The sequence below is a fragment of the Glandiceps talaboti genome, chromosome 23 (genome assembly GCF_964340395.1).
Source record: "Glandiceps talaboti chromosome 23, keGlaTala1.1, whole genome shotgun sequence".
Lineage (NCBI taxonomy): Eukaryota > Metazoa > Hemichordata > Enteropneusta > Spengelidae > Glandiceps > Glandiceps talaboti.
Genome location: NC_135571.1, coordinates 8529370 through 8547442, shown reverse-complemented (window position 1 = coordinate 8547442; position 18073 = coordinate 8529370). Strand labels below are relative to the sequence as shown.

The 18073-nt window shown below is 35.9% G+C and overlaps 1 protein-coding gene across 2 annotated transcripts; it reads left to right on the top strand.

Annotated features, from left to right (window-relative positions):
• The first annotated feature begins 3880 nt into the window (after positions 1-3880).
• On the top strand, positions 3881-17306 carry LOC144452818 (uncharacterized). Of its 2 annotated transcripts, none has more exons than XM_078143981.1 (12): positions 3881-4003; positions 6080-6456; positions 7672-7827; positions 8505-8616; positions 10026-10552; positions 10977-11106; positions 11571-12109; positions 12538-12640; positions 13443-14345; positions 15124-15357; positions 15615-15932; positions 16502-17306. In XM_078143981.1, the coding sequence occupies exons 1-12, from the start codon at positions 3922-3924 to the stop codon at positions 16597-16599; spliced, it is 3579 nt and encodes a 1192-aa protein (XP_078000107.1). In that variant the 5' UTR covers positions 3881-3921; the 3' UTR covers positions 16600-17306. The 2 variants fall into 2 exon arrangements, with proteins under 2 accessions (XP_078000107.1, XP_078000105.1); XM_078143979.1 differs by having other exon boundaries at positions 13443-14372.
• Positions 17307-18073: the final 767 nt, after the last annotated feature.

The following is an 18073-nucleotide window of genomic DNA, read 5'->3' as shown; positions in this document are numbered from 1 at the left end:
TAGCACTTTTGCGCACAAAAATAGACTGCAGTGTGATAACACCGCAGAAATCCACAAGAGAACATACGAATGTAAATTATTTATTACGATATGCCCGTGTAACTGACTGTGACTTGATATATTTTGGACTAGTTTAAGTTTTACCTATACACATGGTTTATATTTATGTGAACATTTTGCATCACATTTGAGCAAGCCAGGTCAAATCAATTGTTCTGTAATGATTTATAAAGCTGTGGGTGACTTTCCCTTAATATTTCTTTTGCAACGCGCCTTGCTATTTCTACTAAACTACTATATAACTGCTGACGACACTGCCATTTAGCCTTAGTGTATCATTAAGTACTATTGTTTTGCAAAGCGTATGAAACAAAAATAACTCTCTTAATTGAAACTAAAAAAACAGCAGTAATAGTAATGTATAGTGGTTATTGCATTCGGATTAATTCATGGAAATACAATTTATAATAAATAAAATAATATTTTTACAGTTGTTTTAACGAGCATTGCAAAATATAATACCTGTCTTAATACAAACTAAGTAAGAATAGAAAATAGAAACAAATTAAATGCAGTGTGCAGTGGTAAATCACCAACTGTACACTCACAACGTCGGCAGTTTTGTGACATAACTTTGAAGCATTGATTTTAACATCAATTTTATCGTATCGATTTTAATTGATATCGGTACAATATATGAAACTCCAAACTAATCTATTTTGTAACTCTAAATAAACTAAACTACACCCTTTCTGATTACAATCTAAACGTTTAGTTCAGCCTTTGTGCGATTTGATCCTAGTACCTTTATCTTGGTTGAAAGGTACTGCATACTGGGACTGTGACCAAAACGAATACACAGACTCTGCGCCTGCAGGTGTTGTGTTGTCGGGTCTGTCTGATTCTGGGCTAGCCTGTGGACTGACTGGAAAACCCTTAATATTTCCACATCGACGTGACACGAAGCGTGAAACATAGCGTTGGATCAGAACACTCTGGATTTGTGGGCATGTTTCGGATGTTACAAAAACGTCATCTTTCTTGTTGTTATTTTACATATTTACATTTTCCTATGTTCATGGTCCGATCAACTAAATCAGAACTACCCATTTCGTGTCAACATAGTCAGTTTTCGGTTGAATAAAATAAGCTAATTTACATAACTCTACATTTTCATTTGATCGATAATAACTGATAAATAGACCCTATTTGATAGTCTCCTTCTTTGTAATTTTTAGGCACTGGTCAGTTTGGAACTGGTTTTCTGGGAGGATATGTGCCATCATTCCAGCAATTCATTTTCAACATATGTTGTGCTGGCAAATCCGATTAAGAATATGAATACATAGCAAGCAATGCTCATTAATGAAGATATTCACGGTTACTAGTCTTGCTTCCAATAACTTTTAATTTTAAGAACTTTTAAGAAATTAATTCTTTCATTAAGAACGGTTATATTACGCTATACGTCTAAACAAATCTAATGTATTTCAATGTCAACTTGCTTATAGCTATTAAAAGCAATATTATTCACAATATTGGGAATTATGTTCATCCTTTCCTTTCTTTTACATACAAAAAATCATATGATGTCTGCATAGTGGTACATTAGTTCATTTCATTTAGACAAAATGCTGCAAGAAACTACTCAATCAATGTTGCTATCTAAAAGTGTAGCATGTTGTTGTAACAAACAGCAAGTGAACTCTAAAATTAAAACGGACAGTAAGCGGTAAAATGTAGCAAACTTAACGATGTAATTTTAGACCCTGATGATGACAGGTAGCAATATTGATACTTTTTGTCAAGCCAAATGATAAAATACAGCTATGTTTGTAAAGTTAAGACATTTTGTCGAGCCAGACTAGAATGAACCAGCAAGATTTTGTAGCGTCAATCAACACTCTATTTCAGGTGAGTCATGGTTCCTATGATCCGTATGTATTACTCACACATTTGGCATTATTATATGAAAGGTTTTGTCAGAGAATATCAGCAGAAAACATTTCATAAATGGTTTTATTTATACTTTGAGCTCACGGATTCGCGTATTTTCAATTCACCACTATTCATGTACGAAATGTGTACTTCATTGAAACTGCTAATTTACAAAAATGTTGCAATATAATATTCATGTATATATTCATATTTTGGTCGAAATAGAATGTTTACTATTACTACTGGTAGTGTTGGATGTCTCAGTTCTGTGACATACACACATCAAAAAGTAAAAGCACACAAGCAAGATATTTTGTTTATATGATATTAGTTACACAGATCTACAGTACTAAACATGTAGCGACTAAATACTCCGATAATTCGATAAAATTTATAAATGTATTACTCTATAAAAATCACTTTTCACGTAGTTCTGTTGTGGCCGATAATGCAGTCGGCTAACACGGTCTATAAGTAAAACATTCCTTGCATACACTAGTTACCCGCACATTTACATTCAACGAATTGACTTTTTTATTTAGAAGTTTTTTGGCATTAGATGTTTTTACCTTCAAAACACGTATAATTAAAGTGTTGTTCTGAAAATTCAAACAAGTCTTTTAGAATAATTACACAATAATATATATGCACATTTATCTAAATGATCAAACACCCTTTTGAATTAGAAATTGAAAAAGAAATCTCATAGTATTTTAGTCAATTTTTACCCAATTGTTATTAAGAGTATTTTAACGTATGCCATCACCATCTGGTTTAACAATAACATCACCAGTGGTCGACGAGTGAATGTACTTTCAAGAGACAGTCGTCCAGACAGCATAGAGAATCACTGGTACAGAATTACCATCCTTACAATCAATCGGATTTATTCGCAAAGCTACACCCTTCATTAAGGATTCTAATCATCCAGCATATGCATTTTTTGAACTGTTATCCTCTCTGGTAGTACAGGAGTATCAAAACGAAATCAGAACCTTTTAGAAAGAGCTTTTATCCATCTGCGATTCGCATTTTAAACCAGCCCTAGGATTTTTTTTACCACTCGTGTTAGTTTCATGCTGTTTGTCTCTGCATTTGTATCTTTTTAGTGTCAAGTGCGTTCTAATCGTTTAAAGTGTTCCTTAACTTGATCTCTTGCATTTGCATTTCACTTGTATTTTCTGACAAGAAAACTATAATATTACATTATTATATCTTATTAATTGCAATTAAACATTTTCAGGGAGTGAAAATACCACTGTGTAATTTGGCAGAACATTTGAATACTTAGTGAGGAGTCATAACATTAGCTGTATTCCACAGTTAAAAACACACGTAAAATATTTACCACAAATGGTAACTTACATACAGTAACTTCCAATCTGCTGTAAGTACCTGTCTATGATGGTGTGATTACACTACAGGTGAATACAACCACTCATACACGCTACAACAAGCAACATTATATGAAATAGCCAGTGAATTAAGTAAGAAATAATAAGTCGAAAAATGAACGACAACTGTGCTCAAAGTAATTGGATTAATTATGCCAACAGGTCATATAAATTTACTGACGACAAAGCTACCAATTTTAGCGCTTTAAAACCACAGTCACGTGATCGGACTCAAAATGGGATCAATAACAAAATGTCATCAATGTCTCATATTTTCACCCGTGGTATCCGTGATCTAGAATATTGATTAACGGAGAAATTGGATGAATATTTACATCTACAATTACACACTGATTATTCACGACCCCAAAGAAAACAATGGCGTCCAATCCAGTTCAGAGTACACCCAGAGGCAACACCTAAATGCATATAAATATTCATAGGAAGAACAAAACTGGAACCTGGAAAAAACATTGGTAAAGTAAGGGTACCATTCTATCGTAAGTTATTATTTTGGGCTGACGTCTACAATTTATGTTCTGGAAGAGAACAATACGATCAGAAATCGTTCATCTAGAACTGAGTAAAGATGTTGCTGCACTTCATGTTCCCGATATTAACGGCGGCTATCTTATACAGCTTCTTATCGTCAGTGGACGGTGCTCAATTTGGTAAGATATGTCTATCTTTACTGAATACATATGTAATACGAGAGAGAGAGAGAGAGAGAGAGAGAGAGAGAGAGAGAGAGAGAGAGAGAGAGAGAGAGAGAGAGAGAGAGAGAGAGAGAGAGAGAGAGAGAGAGAGAGAGAAGATAGACATATAAAAAGATACAGAGATAAAGAAAAAGATACAGCGAGAGACAGCGACAGAAAGGCAGAAAAGGATATAGAATTAGGGAGAAAGAGAAAAAAGATAGAGACAGTGAGAGAGACAGACACAGAGACACAGAGACAGAGACAGAGACAGACAGACTGAGAGAGAAAGGGGAGGGAGGGAAAGATGTGAGAGTGAATGACAAAAAGCGAGAAAGAGAAACCATCCTTGACCTGTTGCATATATAAACGCGTTTGACTATCTCTATATCAAGTTCAGTTATTCCCATCCCGAAATCACTTGAATGACAACATCATGTTTTAATTGAAGTATTTCTAACAAAATTACTGATGAAAGGATACTATGTGTGCAAGTACAAGTTCAATAGAAGGGGCAAGATCAATAGTTCAGTGTATAAATTCTTTCAGTTGCCCTCAGACCCGCCCATCCCCACTTCTAACTTAATGGCCAAAACTGAAAATTGTTTCAGACAATTTCACATTAGTATGCAGTATGTAGTGCTCTGAATACAAAACCAGTATGTAGTGAGGAAAAAATAGCTTTTATTGATCTCACCCCTTAAGGGTGTGGCTATCAGTTTAATTCCATCCCTTGATACATTTTACGATTATAGTAGTCGTCGTCGTCGTTAAAGGCCCAGTTCTGATTAGGGTTTAAAGGCTCAGTTCGGATTAGGCTAGGGTTTAACAGGTTTAGGTGTTGTCTGGTAGGCCTATAGAAAACATTGATTCAGAACAAAGAAAGATCCTATGTGTTATCAGTATTGTTTCCATTGGTAAGAAATAAATAGCACGAGAATCTAAGGTTTAAACATGGCCTTTGATTTTGTAATTCCTCAGTCTTTGTCTTTCTCTCATGCTGTCGTTTCGTTTAACCCGTGTCCTTCTGTTTTTTTTAAAAACTTGTGTTGCTTATATGATATGATCGTAAAGGCAAACTGTAGTCAGTTAGAGTATGTAATCAGTCAGTCCACCAGCCAGCCAGCCAGCCAGCCAGTCAGTCAGCCAGTCAGTCAGTCAGTCATTAAGTCAGTCAATTGGTCAGTTAGTCAGTCAGTCAGTCAGTCAGTCAGTCAGTCAGTCAGTCAGTCTGTCAGTCAGTCAGTCAATTAGTCAGTCAGTCAGTCAGTCAGTCAGTCAGTCAGTCACTCAGCCAGCCAGCCAGCCAGCCAGCCAGTCAGTCAGACAGATAGTCATTGACTTTCAAACATACTGCGAATAAGCCAGGAGACCAAAGGGTGATAAAAGCGTGCATAAAACATAGAGTATCAGCAAACGTACCTTACTGTTTCGACGAAGTGGGAGGTTGTAAATGTTTTGTTGATGATTAAGCAAATAAGTTTATCCCACTATTACTGTACACAAAAGTGAGATTGAAAATTGAACAAAATATTTTTTTGCCAATTTATTTGATCCATCTTATGATTGTGGTAGTGAATTTGTTGCTATACAGATAAGTGCCATAGTTTTGGGACCCTGTTTAAAATGAAAATATGTTTTAAACTACCTTATAATTGCGGAGTAGACAAGGACATGAGGACATTTGTGTATACCTGTTATATGGTAATTTCATATATTCAAATATAATATGTATACATAAGCCCCTTGTTGAATTGATAACAATGTATGGCGTTTAGCTTTTGTGTAGAATCACTATTTGAAATCTAATAATTGGACGATTATGACTTCTCAAAACACGATTTCCCTGAATGACATCTGTCGTTTGTAATCCCATATATATACTTAATCATAATTTAGTTTATAAGAGAAAAAAATCAAGAAACGTTTTATTGTTATACAGTCCATCGGATTCACAAAATAATCAAAAGGTGAATACAATTTGTCAGTTATATTACAAATAATTAAATTGTGGAATGTACAACTATGTGCCGCTTTTTCATTTCTCCGTAGATTACTACAAGTCTTACCCTGGGTATGAAGATCATTGTATTGGAGGTGATCTTGAGACCAAGACCTTTGTTTTCAACGGGGGGACAAGCCAAGTCAAAACATCGATAACAACAGATTTATTGCTGGAATTTTCTTTCTGCTGGTGGATGAAAACCGATGATCCTAATAATCAAGGCACTTTAGTCGAGTATTTTGCCTCGGCTAAGAACAACATTAAAGTTGAAAATCCACAAAGCCTACAGAGTACCGTTAATGGGGAGAAAGGTGATCCATCTGGTATTGAAACAAACTACGGCGAATGGCATCACGTGTGTGTCACGTGGACACCTAGCGTTCCTACATCAGATGATCCATCTACCACTGAAGGAGTGTTGAAGGTAGATAATATGAAATATATTTTGTAGGATATGTTATGTTTAAACGTGCTTTTAGGTGGCTTGAAAGATTACAATATTCACAATAATCAATATGCATTCTTCTTGTTTTGTACCAGCGACACATTTGTTAAAGAAATTCTACCATTTATCAAAACTTAGTCTAATAGAGAACTTGCAATCAAGACTGAGCATGCTCAGATGCAAAGGGATATTGGATTATCTGTTTTTATCGTAATACCTAATATGGAGATACCGATAACATAAACCTCCCACAATTGTCAAGGTAACTATGAATTGATTATTTGTGGTTACAAACAATGTAACAGTAATGTTTACAATACTAATTCATTTGTATTTATTATCACATTTTCCATGATGCAACATTCAACATGGTGGGTGTGCAAGTTCCCTATTCACCGTATCTTTAAAACAATAGATAATTGATCAAATATGGTTTAAAGCGAGATCGAATAGTTCCATTTGGAATGGACAGTTTGGTGAAATTTGTGGCGAGGCGATTACATACGTGACACAAAAGCAAAACACAAACTTAATTTAGGAAAATATAGTTTGTACAGATATACGGGTATGTACCTGTGTGATGGATTACTGTTGTCTGGATTTTCTAACATCCTCGGTAGTCTTGGTCCCTTTTCATGACTGAGTTAAGGGGTCTGTCTGACTCATATGCATACAATTGCACGCAATGCCACAGTAAAACATTTGCTAAATTTAAACTATACGAATTTCTCAGAGATAATGATATTTCTGGTCACTCCCATGATGCAATGTGGCATGCATCAATAATCCTCAAATGAGTACAACTTCAACTTGATGTGAAACCATGACATGACTCCCAAGAAACCAAAGTTCATGACAACACATATACTACCCTGCGTGATATTCCTTTTAAATGTTTTAAAAACAATATGAAAAGCAATCCCGCTGATCCAAAGATGAATCGTTGCCTGGTCCTCTAGCACACAAAGTTTTGAGTTGTCAGGGCCTAGAGATAATACTTGACCATTAATGTCTTGCCAGGCACAATGAAAGTTGAACTCGAATTTGTATTCGTTGAAGCCAACAGTAAACTATAAATACATGTACTTCAAACCATTTCAAACCACCCACTACAGCTTGTATTACTACAGGAAAGAAGGGCACAAATGCGATTATGGGTTTCACTTCAAAGTGTAATTCCTTTCCTTTTTACAGTACTACAAAGCGGGCTATATGTTGCTGGAACAGATTGGATTAGCGTCGAACCAAAAGATTGGTGGTCCTGGTGATTTGAAACTCGGAGAAGGTTACAAGGGCGAAATGACACAATTCAATATGTGGAGTACATGTCTGACTGTCGACGGGGTTTTGGTACGAATGGATATTTTTGAATACGTTTGCCCAATATGGAGTCCATACTTAGCACACGGCTATCACTTTACAGACTGTCGTAAAAGGGTGACATGTCAGCATAATTCAAGTAGGAAATCATAGAATAGTTGTTTTTTAAAACCAAATGATTAGTAAATCTTACATAGATGATCATAGATCCATAATGACGTCACTTAGAGTCATTTAACCAGCTCCCATCGATGAATCATATTTTAGTGACTGTACAGATCATATTTGTAATATGAACAATACACAAAACGTCAAGCTGTTCCTTTTTAAGGACAAATTGTCCTTCACTTGAATGAGTACTGAGTGAACCTATATCTAATTTCACTTTATATCCCAAGCTGAAAATAAACAATTGACAAATATCATCATTTTTAATAGGCTGACCCCTAACAATTCTATGGTGATCCCTAATAATTATATGGTGATCACTAACACTTCTATGGTAACCCCTAACACTTCTATGGTGACCCCTAATAATTCTATGGTAACCCCTAACAACTCTATGCTGATCCCTAACAATTCTATGGCGACCCATAAAAATACTATGTTGATCCCTATCACTTCTATATGATTTTCACTGAGAATGTGTTAGCATTTAATTGTATTTCAGAGGTACATTCTATGTTTATGTTATCTTTGATTTATAGGCACTATCTGAAGACAGTTTGAATCCAGGCTGTGGAGATCTGTTATGGTGGTCATCTATAAAGTCATCAGATCTGAGCAATGTCAAAACAAAGGAAACTGACCTATTCGTTGGTAAGTAATCATAAGGACATTTTCCTAATTTAGACCATGAAGCTAAATGACAACACAGAGGCTTAACGTCCCTATGTCGTGACCTTTTCCTGATGTTGACAACCATCTCCTATATCTCTAGTCATCGAAGACATCACAAAACTGTTGTTTAGGTGTTACATTAATCCACAAGAAAAGAATCACCCTTAGTTTGGTAAGGGTTAATGCAAAGGTAAACATATGGTAACATGCTTTAGAATACAGGTCTCTGTATATAGGTATAAATAATAGTAAACAGATCTGTGTATATTGTATACATAATAGTTTAGTAAAACAGGTATGTGTATAATGGTAGAGATAACATTTGTGTATACAGGTCTGTGTATATTATATAATAGTTTAGTATACAGGTCTTTGTATAGAGGTATAGATAACAGTTTAGTATATACATCCATGTACATACTGGTATAGATGATAGTTTAATAAACAGGTCTGTGTATATTAGTATAGATAATAGTTTAGTATACAGGTCTGTGTACATTGGTATATATATTAGTTTAGTATACAGGTCTGTGTATATTGGTATAGATATTAGTTTAGTATACAGGTCTGTGTACATTGGTATAGATATTAGTTTAGTATACAGGTCTGTGTATATTGGTACAGATATTAGTTTAGTATACAGGTCTGTGTATATTGGTACAGATATTAGTTTAGTATACATGTATGTGTATATTGGTATAGATAATAGTTTAGTATACAGGTCTGTGTATATTGGTACAGATATTAGTTTAGTATACATGTATGTGTATATTGGTATAGATAATAGTTTAGTATACAGGTCTGTGTATATTGGTACAGATATTAGTTTAGTATACATGTATGTGTATATTGGTATAGATAATAGTTTAGTATACAGGTCTGTATATTGGTATGTATATTAGGTTAGCATACAGGCATGTGTATTTTGGTACATATATTAGTTATACCGATATACAATACAACATACAGGTGTGTGCATTGCCAACAGGTAGCCAGATAGTTACTCATATCGCTAGTGCATTTCCTCACACGTTTAGGGTAAACTGCTGTACGTAGAAGAATGATGGATATTATAGTTATTTCAGGCACTAAATGAAATATGAACATCAGACGACATGAACCAGCATATGGAGCGATTGGTATAAATGTTGACATGACGTCACTGAATCTAAGTGGTTGAGTTATTGAATATTCTGAGTACAATTGGTGAAAGGTTCTGGAGATTCGTAGTGGGATTATTTGAATTACAGTAGATTTGTAGCTAGTGGGTTACAACTCTTACACTTTATTTAATTTGCAGTGAGAATCATCTGAGTTATATGGTCTGGAATTTGCAAAATCTCAGCCTTATTTTCGGGCGGAAACAATATATGCTATCTATATTTCAGCTCCCCAATATCCTAAATTCTGTATGGATGAAGACGCTAAGGATGAAACCTGGGGGTTCGTTAACGACGATGATCATGTCCGACTTGACTACACTCTACCTGAATTAGGAGAATTCACTATTTGTTTCTGGATCAAAGCTACCGATACAACTAATCCTGACCAAACTATCTTGAGTTACTTTGCAAAGGGTGACACCATAGGCAGTATTGTATTAGGCGACTTGGGAAATCTTCAAATGGTAATACACAACCAGGAAGCCAAAACTTCTAAACTTGACTTTCTCGACGGACAATGGCATCACGTTTGTGTTACATGGGACTCAGCAACTGGACAGCACAAATACTACAAGGATGGGGAAGTGACAGGTAAAAAAGACCTGGCACAGCATATGATGGTTCGTACTGGTGGTGATTTAGTTATCGGTCAGAAACAAACTGAAGTGGGTGGTGGTTTTGAAAATGGACTCAGAGCAAAATTGGCGCTCTTCAATATGTGGAAGAAGAGACTCGCAAAGGACAGTATTGATGTGAGTAAATGTATCTTTTACAGTTGCCATTTGGATGAGGATTTTGTATTTATTTTTATTTTTACTTTATGAAATAATTTTATTATGCTTCTTAAAATTAATGTGAAACAACATTGACTAAATCTCTGTTTGTAACTCAATATAGTGCAAAAAGCTATTGAAGAATGTGTACAAAGTTTGTTATTGTACAAACAATAACAGACATCTTACACATATATTAATCTTTTGCAATATATTGAGCTACACACAAGAGCTCGGCATATGTTGTTTTTTCAATTTGTCCCGTACTACCCAGAAATGTAACAACTGACCACTGCCGATTATTTCAACATAATGTCATCTTAATATTGTTCAATCAATTTTGAAAGTCAACATTCAATAGACTAATTTACCTTGCACTTTGGTGGCCAAATTTTTTTTATAGGTGATGGCCAACGATAGATGCGAACGAGCTTGTGGGGACTTGATTTGGTGGCCACATTTAACAGATGATCTTTCAAAAGATAATACCGTGGATAGTGGAACGGAAATAGCTGTAGATCTCGGACCATGTGGTAAGTACAAATACACACCTTGCACGGCTTAAATAGTTTCCGAGTTTGATATTTCAGAGAACAACCCTAACTTAGGGCAATATATTGGGGTGGGATGATATTACAACACCGTTCCCTAGACAAGGGTAGCAGACAAAAACCCCAGCCTCGTCGCTTGTGATTTCTGCCATTCTGCCTCCAATTTAACAACATTTGCAAGCTAAGACGAACTCTGTATTATTTAGAAGGTACCAAATAAAGACATCAATCCGAACATATATTAAGTCGTCATATATAATATTTGAATAATGCTAACAGAGTAGAAACTACCAATATTATAGTTTTCGGTACATCCTATCTGAGGAAGATATCAGCAATGAATATGAAGCCTAATTTAGAGGGACTGTTTTACCTATGTGTTTTTCTAGATATTTATATCCAAGATTGTAAGTAATATGATATTTGTTTTCAAATATTTCATTTAGCCTATAGACACTATTGTGATCCAGGTGTTCTGGATGAATATTTGTGGAAAATCAACAACATGGGTGACTGGAGTCTTGCGCCTCTCCCTAAGAAGATCCCAGATCTCAGTGAATTCACAATTTGCTACTGGATGTTCCTTGATGAAGAGTATGGAGACAACAGTAATGTAGCTTTCAGTTATTTCGTACAAGGTGACACCGAGGGCAGTATAGTCGTAGAGAACGTCAACGATTTGGTGGTCATCATCAACAACAAGAAAAGTGACTTCACTGGAATCAATTTGAATAATCTGACGTCACATGTCATCTGCCTTACCTGGTCCTCGCAGAATGGCGACCTCACAATCTATGACAGGAAGGAAGAGTTGTACACAGAAAGTGGTCTAGCATCGGGAGAGTCTATTAAAGGCGGGGGATATTTAGTTATAGGACAGAAGCAAAGCATTCCAGGTGGTGGCTTCAATAAGGAAGATGCATTTAATGGTAGACTACGATATTTCAATTTTTACAGTACGGTTTTGAATAAGAAGGGCATAAAGGTAAGCTCGTACTTAAACGTACGCAGTTTACATAATACAAAGTCAGTTTTGAATTGCAATTTGTCATGTCTGTTTTTGGTAACAGCAATGAGTATCTAAGCCATGGGTTCTATGCACTCTTCCGGGACACTCATTGTGACAGCAGGAGTTTAAAAAAAAAAAAAAGTGGTGTGAATGATAAAATGCTTATACCGAGAAATTCTCCAAAATATGAAAGAAAGTAAACAATAAGTTTTATTTACTGTTTCTTTGCCATGGTGACAATGACTTTTATACCATGTACAAATGGTATGTCTATTTATCTAATACATGCGCCAAGCATAAACAACATTGCCCTTACAGAATAGAGAATACTATATTTGACTTTACTGCACACGTGTAATATGGCGAATCCCCTTGTAATTATCTGTTTTTCTGGAATTTTACAGATGGCATCGAGGGTCTGTACTCCTGATTGTGGTGACGTGGTGTCCTGGCGTGAATTAACACATGCTGATCTGATCAACATCAAACTCTTCAATTTTACATGTGGTAAGCTTAACGCATGCGTAGAAGAATGACCAAGCCTTCAGTCTACAAACCGAAATTTAGATTACCACTGCACATCGTAATGGCCCGACTCACTTAGTTACTACGAAGTTGTGCTTTGATAAAGATTTCATGGCGTGGAAATCATATCCATCATTGATTGGTTTCTCTCAAAACGATTAGATTTAAATCAGTATGAATTGGCCCTCATTATTGGCCTACACTTTTACAGTAAAATATCGAATTCGTTTTCCATAAGCGTGTTTTGAGAGGAGGTATTCACGATCAATCCAGCACAGATATTGAACAGCAAGTGTGTAGAACTACACCTAAATTAGTGGATTGAAAGGTCGCCTAAACGCGATAATTGATATTAACCCACAGCATGTTTGTATAAAGTATTTGTTCCAGGATTGCAGACCAAGTGCTTATGCATATAATTAAAATAACTTCACGACAATCTGGTCCACCCTTTGTCACTAATCTCTGATATACTTCATCCAATAAATTTTTGCTAACAGAAACTTTATGTAAATAATATGTTAACTCAAAACGATTGCCCCTATACAAACAAACACATAACCGAAGTCAGAAATTGAATATACTAATACGCTCAAAATCTCACCATCTTGCTTTTTTTTAGATAACCTTTCCTTCTGTCAAATAAAGATAGCATTGTATTTCTTAAAATTCTAAGATACTAAAATAAATGTAATTACATTGGTAAAGTACTCCTTATTACATAAGCTATCTGTATTTTTGTATCACTGTGCTCATTATTCTACAATATTTTTTAAATGCTCAGGTGGAAGTGGTGACGAAACAACAATCGCTCCTACAACTACTGCAGCACCTACAACAACCATCCCTACAACTACAACTGCAGCACCAACAACACCCAAACCTACAACTGTGGCACCTACAACACCCAAACCTACAACGGTAGCCCCTACAACTAACAAAACAACAACTGCGGCACCTACAACACCCAAACCTACAACGGTGGCCCCTACAACTAACAAAACAACAACTGCGGCACCTACAACACCCAAACCTACAACGGTAGCCCCTACAACTAACAAAACAACAACTGCGGCACCTACAACACCCAAACCTACAACTGTACCCCCAACAACTAACAAAACAACTGTAGCCCCAACAACACCCAAACCTACAACTGTACCCCCAACAACTAACAAAACCACTGCAGCACCAACAACACCCAAACCTACAACTGTACCCCCAACAACTAACAAAACAACTGTAGCCCCAACAACACCCAAACCTACAACTGTACCCCCAACAACTAACAAAACCACTGCAGCACCAACAACACCCAAACCTACAACTGCGGCGCCAACAACACCCAAACCTTTAACTAATGCAACGACAAAACCAGCAACTGCAATGCCTACAACAAAGTCAACAACGAAGGTGCCAACGACATCTAAACCTACTACACAATTGCCAACGACTGCAACACAGCCAACGACCAAACCACCAACCACCAAAATACCAACAACCAACCAGCCAACAACTACACCTGTCGTTACCACCACCAAACTACCACCAACTACAAAGAAGCCAACAACCATACCTCCAGTCATTACAACTCGAGGACCTAAAACTCCACCACCACAATGTTTACCAGAAAAGCCAAGCTCTGGGACACCCTGTCCAGATGTTAACGAGAAAGCCATCTGCAAAGGTACGTTGAAAGGAGGTATTTGTAAAGGTACGTGAAGCATTAGGTTCACAAGTATGTTTTATATGTCCCTTACGTCACAACATTCACAATATGCAATCAAGAACTACTTTAAGTAAAACATGAATTTGATGAAACAATGAAATTGCTGCAAATTGAAAAACAATAAATGGTATAAAGTAAGCGAGCGTTAAGGATTTAGGTTTTCATGTTTAAGGATGTGAACAATAACATTTATAAGTTATGACTTGGTAAAGCTTACTTTTACTTTAAAAAGGATCATATGTGACCGTTGCAAATAATTATTCATGATGGCAAGTGTTTGTTTGTAAAAACCACCAATTCAAAGTCTATAAGATAATCAAGCTAAATAGTGACCTTTTAGTGATCAAATACGTTATAATTACTTAAGTAGATGTTCATGAAGAATGTATGAATTATACAATTCAAACAGATCCAAAACATAGGCACGTAAAATAGGTTCTCCCTTGTTCATTTGACGTTTGCTATATTTTGAGTAATTCGATGCACATAATTGATTTAGTGGTTCAGCAAAACTTTCTCTATGATTTGCCTCCTTCTGGTAATAGCACTACTACTTGTGCTGGGAATGTAAATACTATGTTACAATCTTGAGTCTTTGGTGTTTAAACATGTTTGTTTGTAAATTTGCTTAATTGATATTTGCGACATGAGTCTTAAATATTGGGAACGCAGCTTCAATGTCTTTGATTTTCATTTTTGTATTTTCTGCCTTTTATGTTTTCTATGTATCACCTAGATGAAGTGCCATCATGCTTGAAGAATATCGCTCTCGGTAAATGCACTGAGCAGAGTTCTAGTTATTGGTACACCCAGTCCAACAGTGCTACAGATGGAGCCAAGATCACAAGTTTCTGTTATGGTTCATGTACGTTTACTCGGGAGGAATTCGAACCATGGTGGAGAGTGGATCTCGGGAAATCTCGTGTGGTCAATTACGTCACTCTGACAAATGCACAGGATTGCCTCGATGGTAAGTAATACATTATGTCATTATATTATTCTTACCTATTTCACACTATCCAATTTAATGAATCGTTATCAGAGATGTGACCACCAGCTGATTTAAAACTTACAAGAGTGGATAAAAATTTCCTTCGGTAAAATGGATTGGTAACACACATGTAAAGACAACCCTGTATCTGCTTTGACAAATAAAACAAAGTAATCTTACGTACTAGGACTTCACACGGAATAAAATGCACTATCAATTTGTTCTTATGTTTGTAGAGGAACACTTGCTTGGAGCAGAGGTACGAGTTGGAAATTTCAAAGACTTTAGGAAGAATAATCTCTGTGGTGTTGTGACAAATGAAGTTGCTAAATCAGGAATTATCAACCTGGATTGTCAGAATGGTCCATTGGCTGGTAGGTACGTGACCGTACAGATACGATGCAGGAATGGAATCCTGTGTCTGTGTGAGGTTCAAGTCTGGAGTGATGACACTGATCACCTGATTGACAAAGACGTCGATGAGCAGTACACTGGTTGCCGTCTGGAAGTTGGACCAAAGCAATCCGAGCCAGAGGAGACCAACCAAAAGCAGGGTGAGTAGAGAAACGGCTTATTACAAATGTACTTTGTGTAGTCATTTCAAAGAATTACAAACACCTTGTCTTGATGAAAGTATTTTGAACCAGAAAGAAGCAAAGGTACAAATACTACTATTTCCAACTGTACGACATTTTCTTCAACTACTGACACAGACAATGAATCTCTGTTTAGAGTTCGTAGAATGTATTATTCATGAAATCTACAAGTATTTAAAAATTCAATATATGAAATATCGATTTTGTGAATCTATCCAGAAAATATACAGTGAACAGGATCATTGGAAATGTAAAATATATGTCCAAAAGCGGATTTAAGCTCTGAATTAAGCTTTAGTCCGGAAACATTAACTTTTTATCAACTTCTTTGGCCCAAGGACATTTATTATAACTAAGTTCTGAAAAATATATATCCATTAAGGTCTGATGTACTGGACAGGTCCTTGAATTAATACTTATACTAAAATACCATAAACAACTGAATAGACGTTACTGAATATTTTAAGTGGTGATATTGAATGCTTACATACATGATTCTTATAAAATTTGATTTTTTTTTATATTAGGCTTTAGTCCAGCTGGAGGTGGGTTTATTGGAGGATACATAGCCCCGTTCCAGCAATACATCTTCAACATGTGCTGTGCTTCGAATTCGAAATCTTAGATTTCGCTATTGATGAATGAAAATGACTACTAGTAATATAGCAGTAAGAATAAGAAGACTAATGAGAACATATTATGGCAATTTAGGAAAACAATGATGGTAAGGAAACAATAAAGCTTGCATTATGCCAGATGTTCTTTTCAGAGTACACATATTTGACAAAATTTCTCATGTTTGTACAGTTCACAAGTGGTGAAGGCTATTGATGAAAGGTAATCTCTGAAGCCCTGAACGTACACTGCATGTGTTTTTGGGTATTGACAAACAGCACGTTTTACTGTTTCACAATTTAGGGTATATTTATAGTATTACGATTTGTTGATGATAGTACACTTTCCCGTTAACCAGATGTAGTTACTGTCAGATATGTATGAAGACAGTGTAATTTAGAGGATTGACAACGTTTTGAGAATCTAGAGTTGCAATTCCATATACTTGAGTATTGAATCGATTATTAGATAATAATTCATGAATTTTAAGGTAATTGGTTTAGATGGGGTTAAAGGTTTAACATTTATGTAACTTCTAAAGTGCCTTTACTATTTTTAAAATGTTAAAAAAAAAGTACTGTACAACAAGGTAAGAGAGATAAGTAAGGGGATTGTAAGGGAATAACTTGTTGCGAAGAGTTAGTTGGTTTTAACGTTTTCAGCAATGTATGTAACGTTTTAGGTGATTTAAATTGTAATTCAATTTTCTTCTATTAAAGATGGTATTTAAGCATTATACATGTATTTTGTTATCATTTCTTTACCAATAATTATTCAGAAAAACAGAAACAACATTATATCAACTTATGCTAGGCTTTGATGTATCCAATCATGGTATAATGAAGCAACAAATTACGCGTGTGTGAGTGCGTGTGTGCGTGCGTGTATGTGTATATATATATATATGTGTGTGTGTGTGTGTATGTGCTAATTTAAGGTAGCCAGGAAGGATGTACTCACCATGTATGGAAAGACAAGTTCTCCACCATGCAGGCCACGCCAGGACAGGTCAGGTCAGGTTAGGTCAGTCAGGTCAGGTCACTCCCATAGCCGTTAGCACGTTGGGGGTACTTTTCATGGCTCCACCACGTTTCACCACTCATCCCGAATCTCTGTACTCTTAAAATGCTCTATCACACTCTGGTAAGTCCACTTTCTGATGTCATGGTCCCAATTTGAATGTGATCTTTCTCTTCTCCTGTTACCCCCACACTTCCATGCATAACTGTGTGTACAAATGATTAAGATTTCTTTAAATAACACGCATCTCACCTACAGTGTAAATTCCACCTGTAACTTAGTCTTTCCTTACCATAATAGCATGCATCACACTGTACAGCATTTTACCCTCCATTCTCTATGATTTTATGGTCAACGGTCATCTCTTTCGAGTCCTACAAATCCCACCTGTGTACAGGATTTTGTAAAAACATCTTTTATATTTGCCAAGAGTTTTTGAATCCCCATTTTTACTGGCTCCGGAC

Excerpts from the sequence above, each read along its gene's own strand:
- LOC144452818 (XM_078143979.1), top strand. The coding sequence starts at position 3,922 with ATGTTGCTGCACTTCATGTTCCCGATATTAACGGCGGCTATCTTATAC. Across the intron at positions 11,107-11,570 it reads TGTAGATCTCGGACCATGTG|CCTATAGACACTATTGTGAT; the intron begins GTAAGTACAAAT and ends TATTTCATTTAG. Across the intron at positions 14,373-15,123 it reads GAAAGGAGGTATTTGTAAAG|ATGAAGTGCCATCATGCTTG; the intron begins GTACGTGAAGCA and ends TGTATCACCTAG.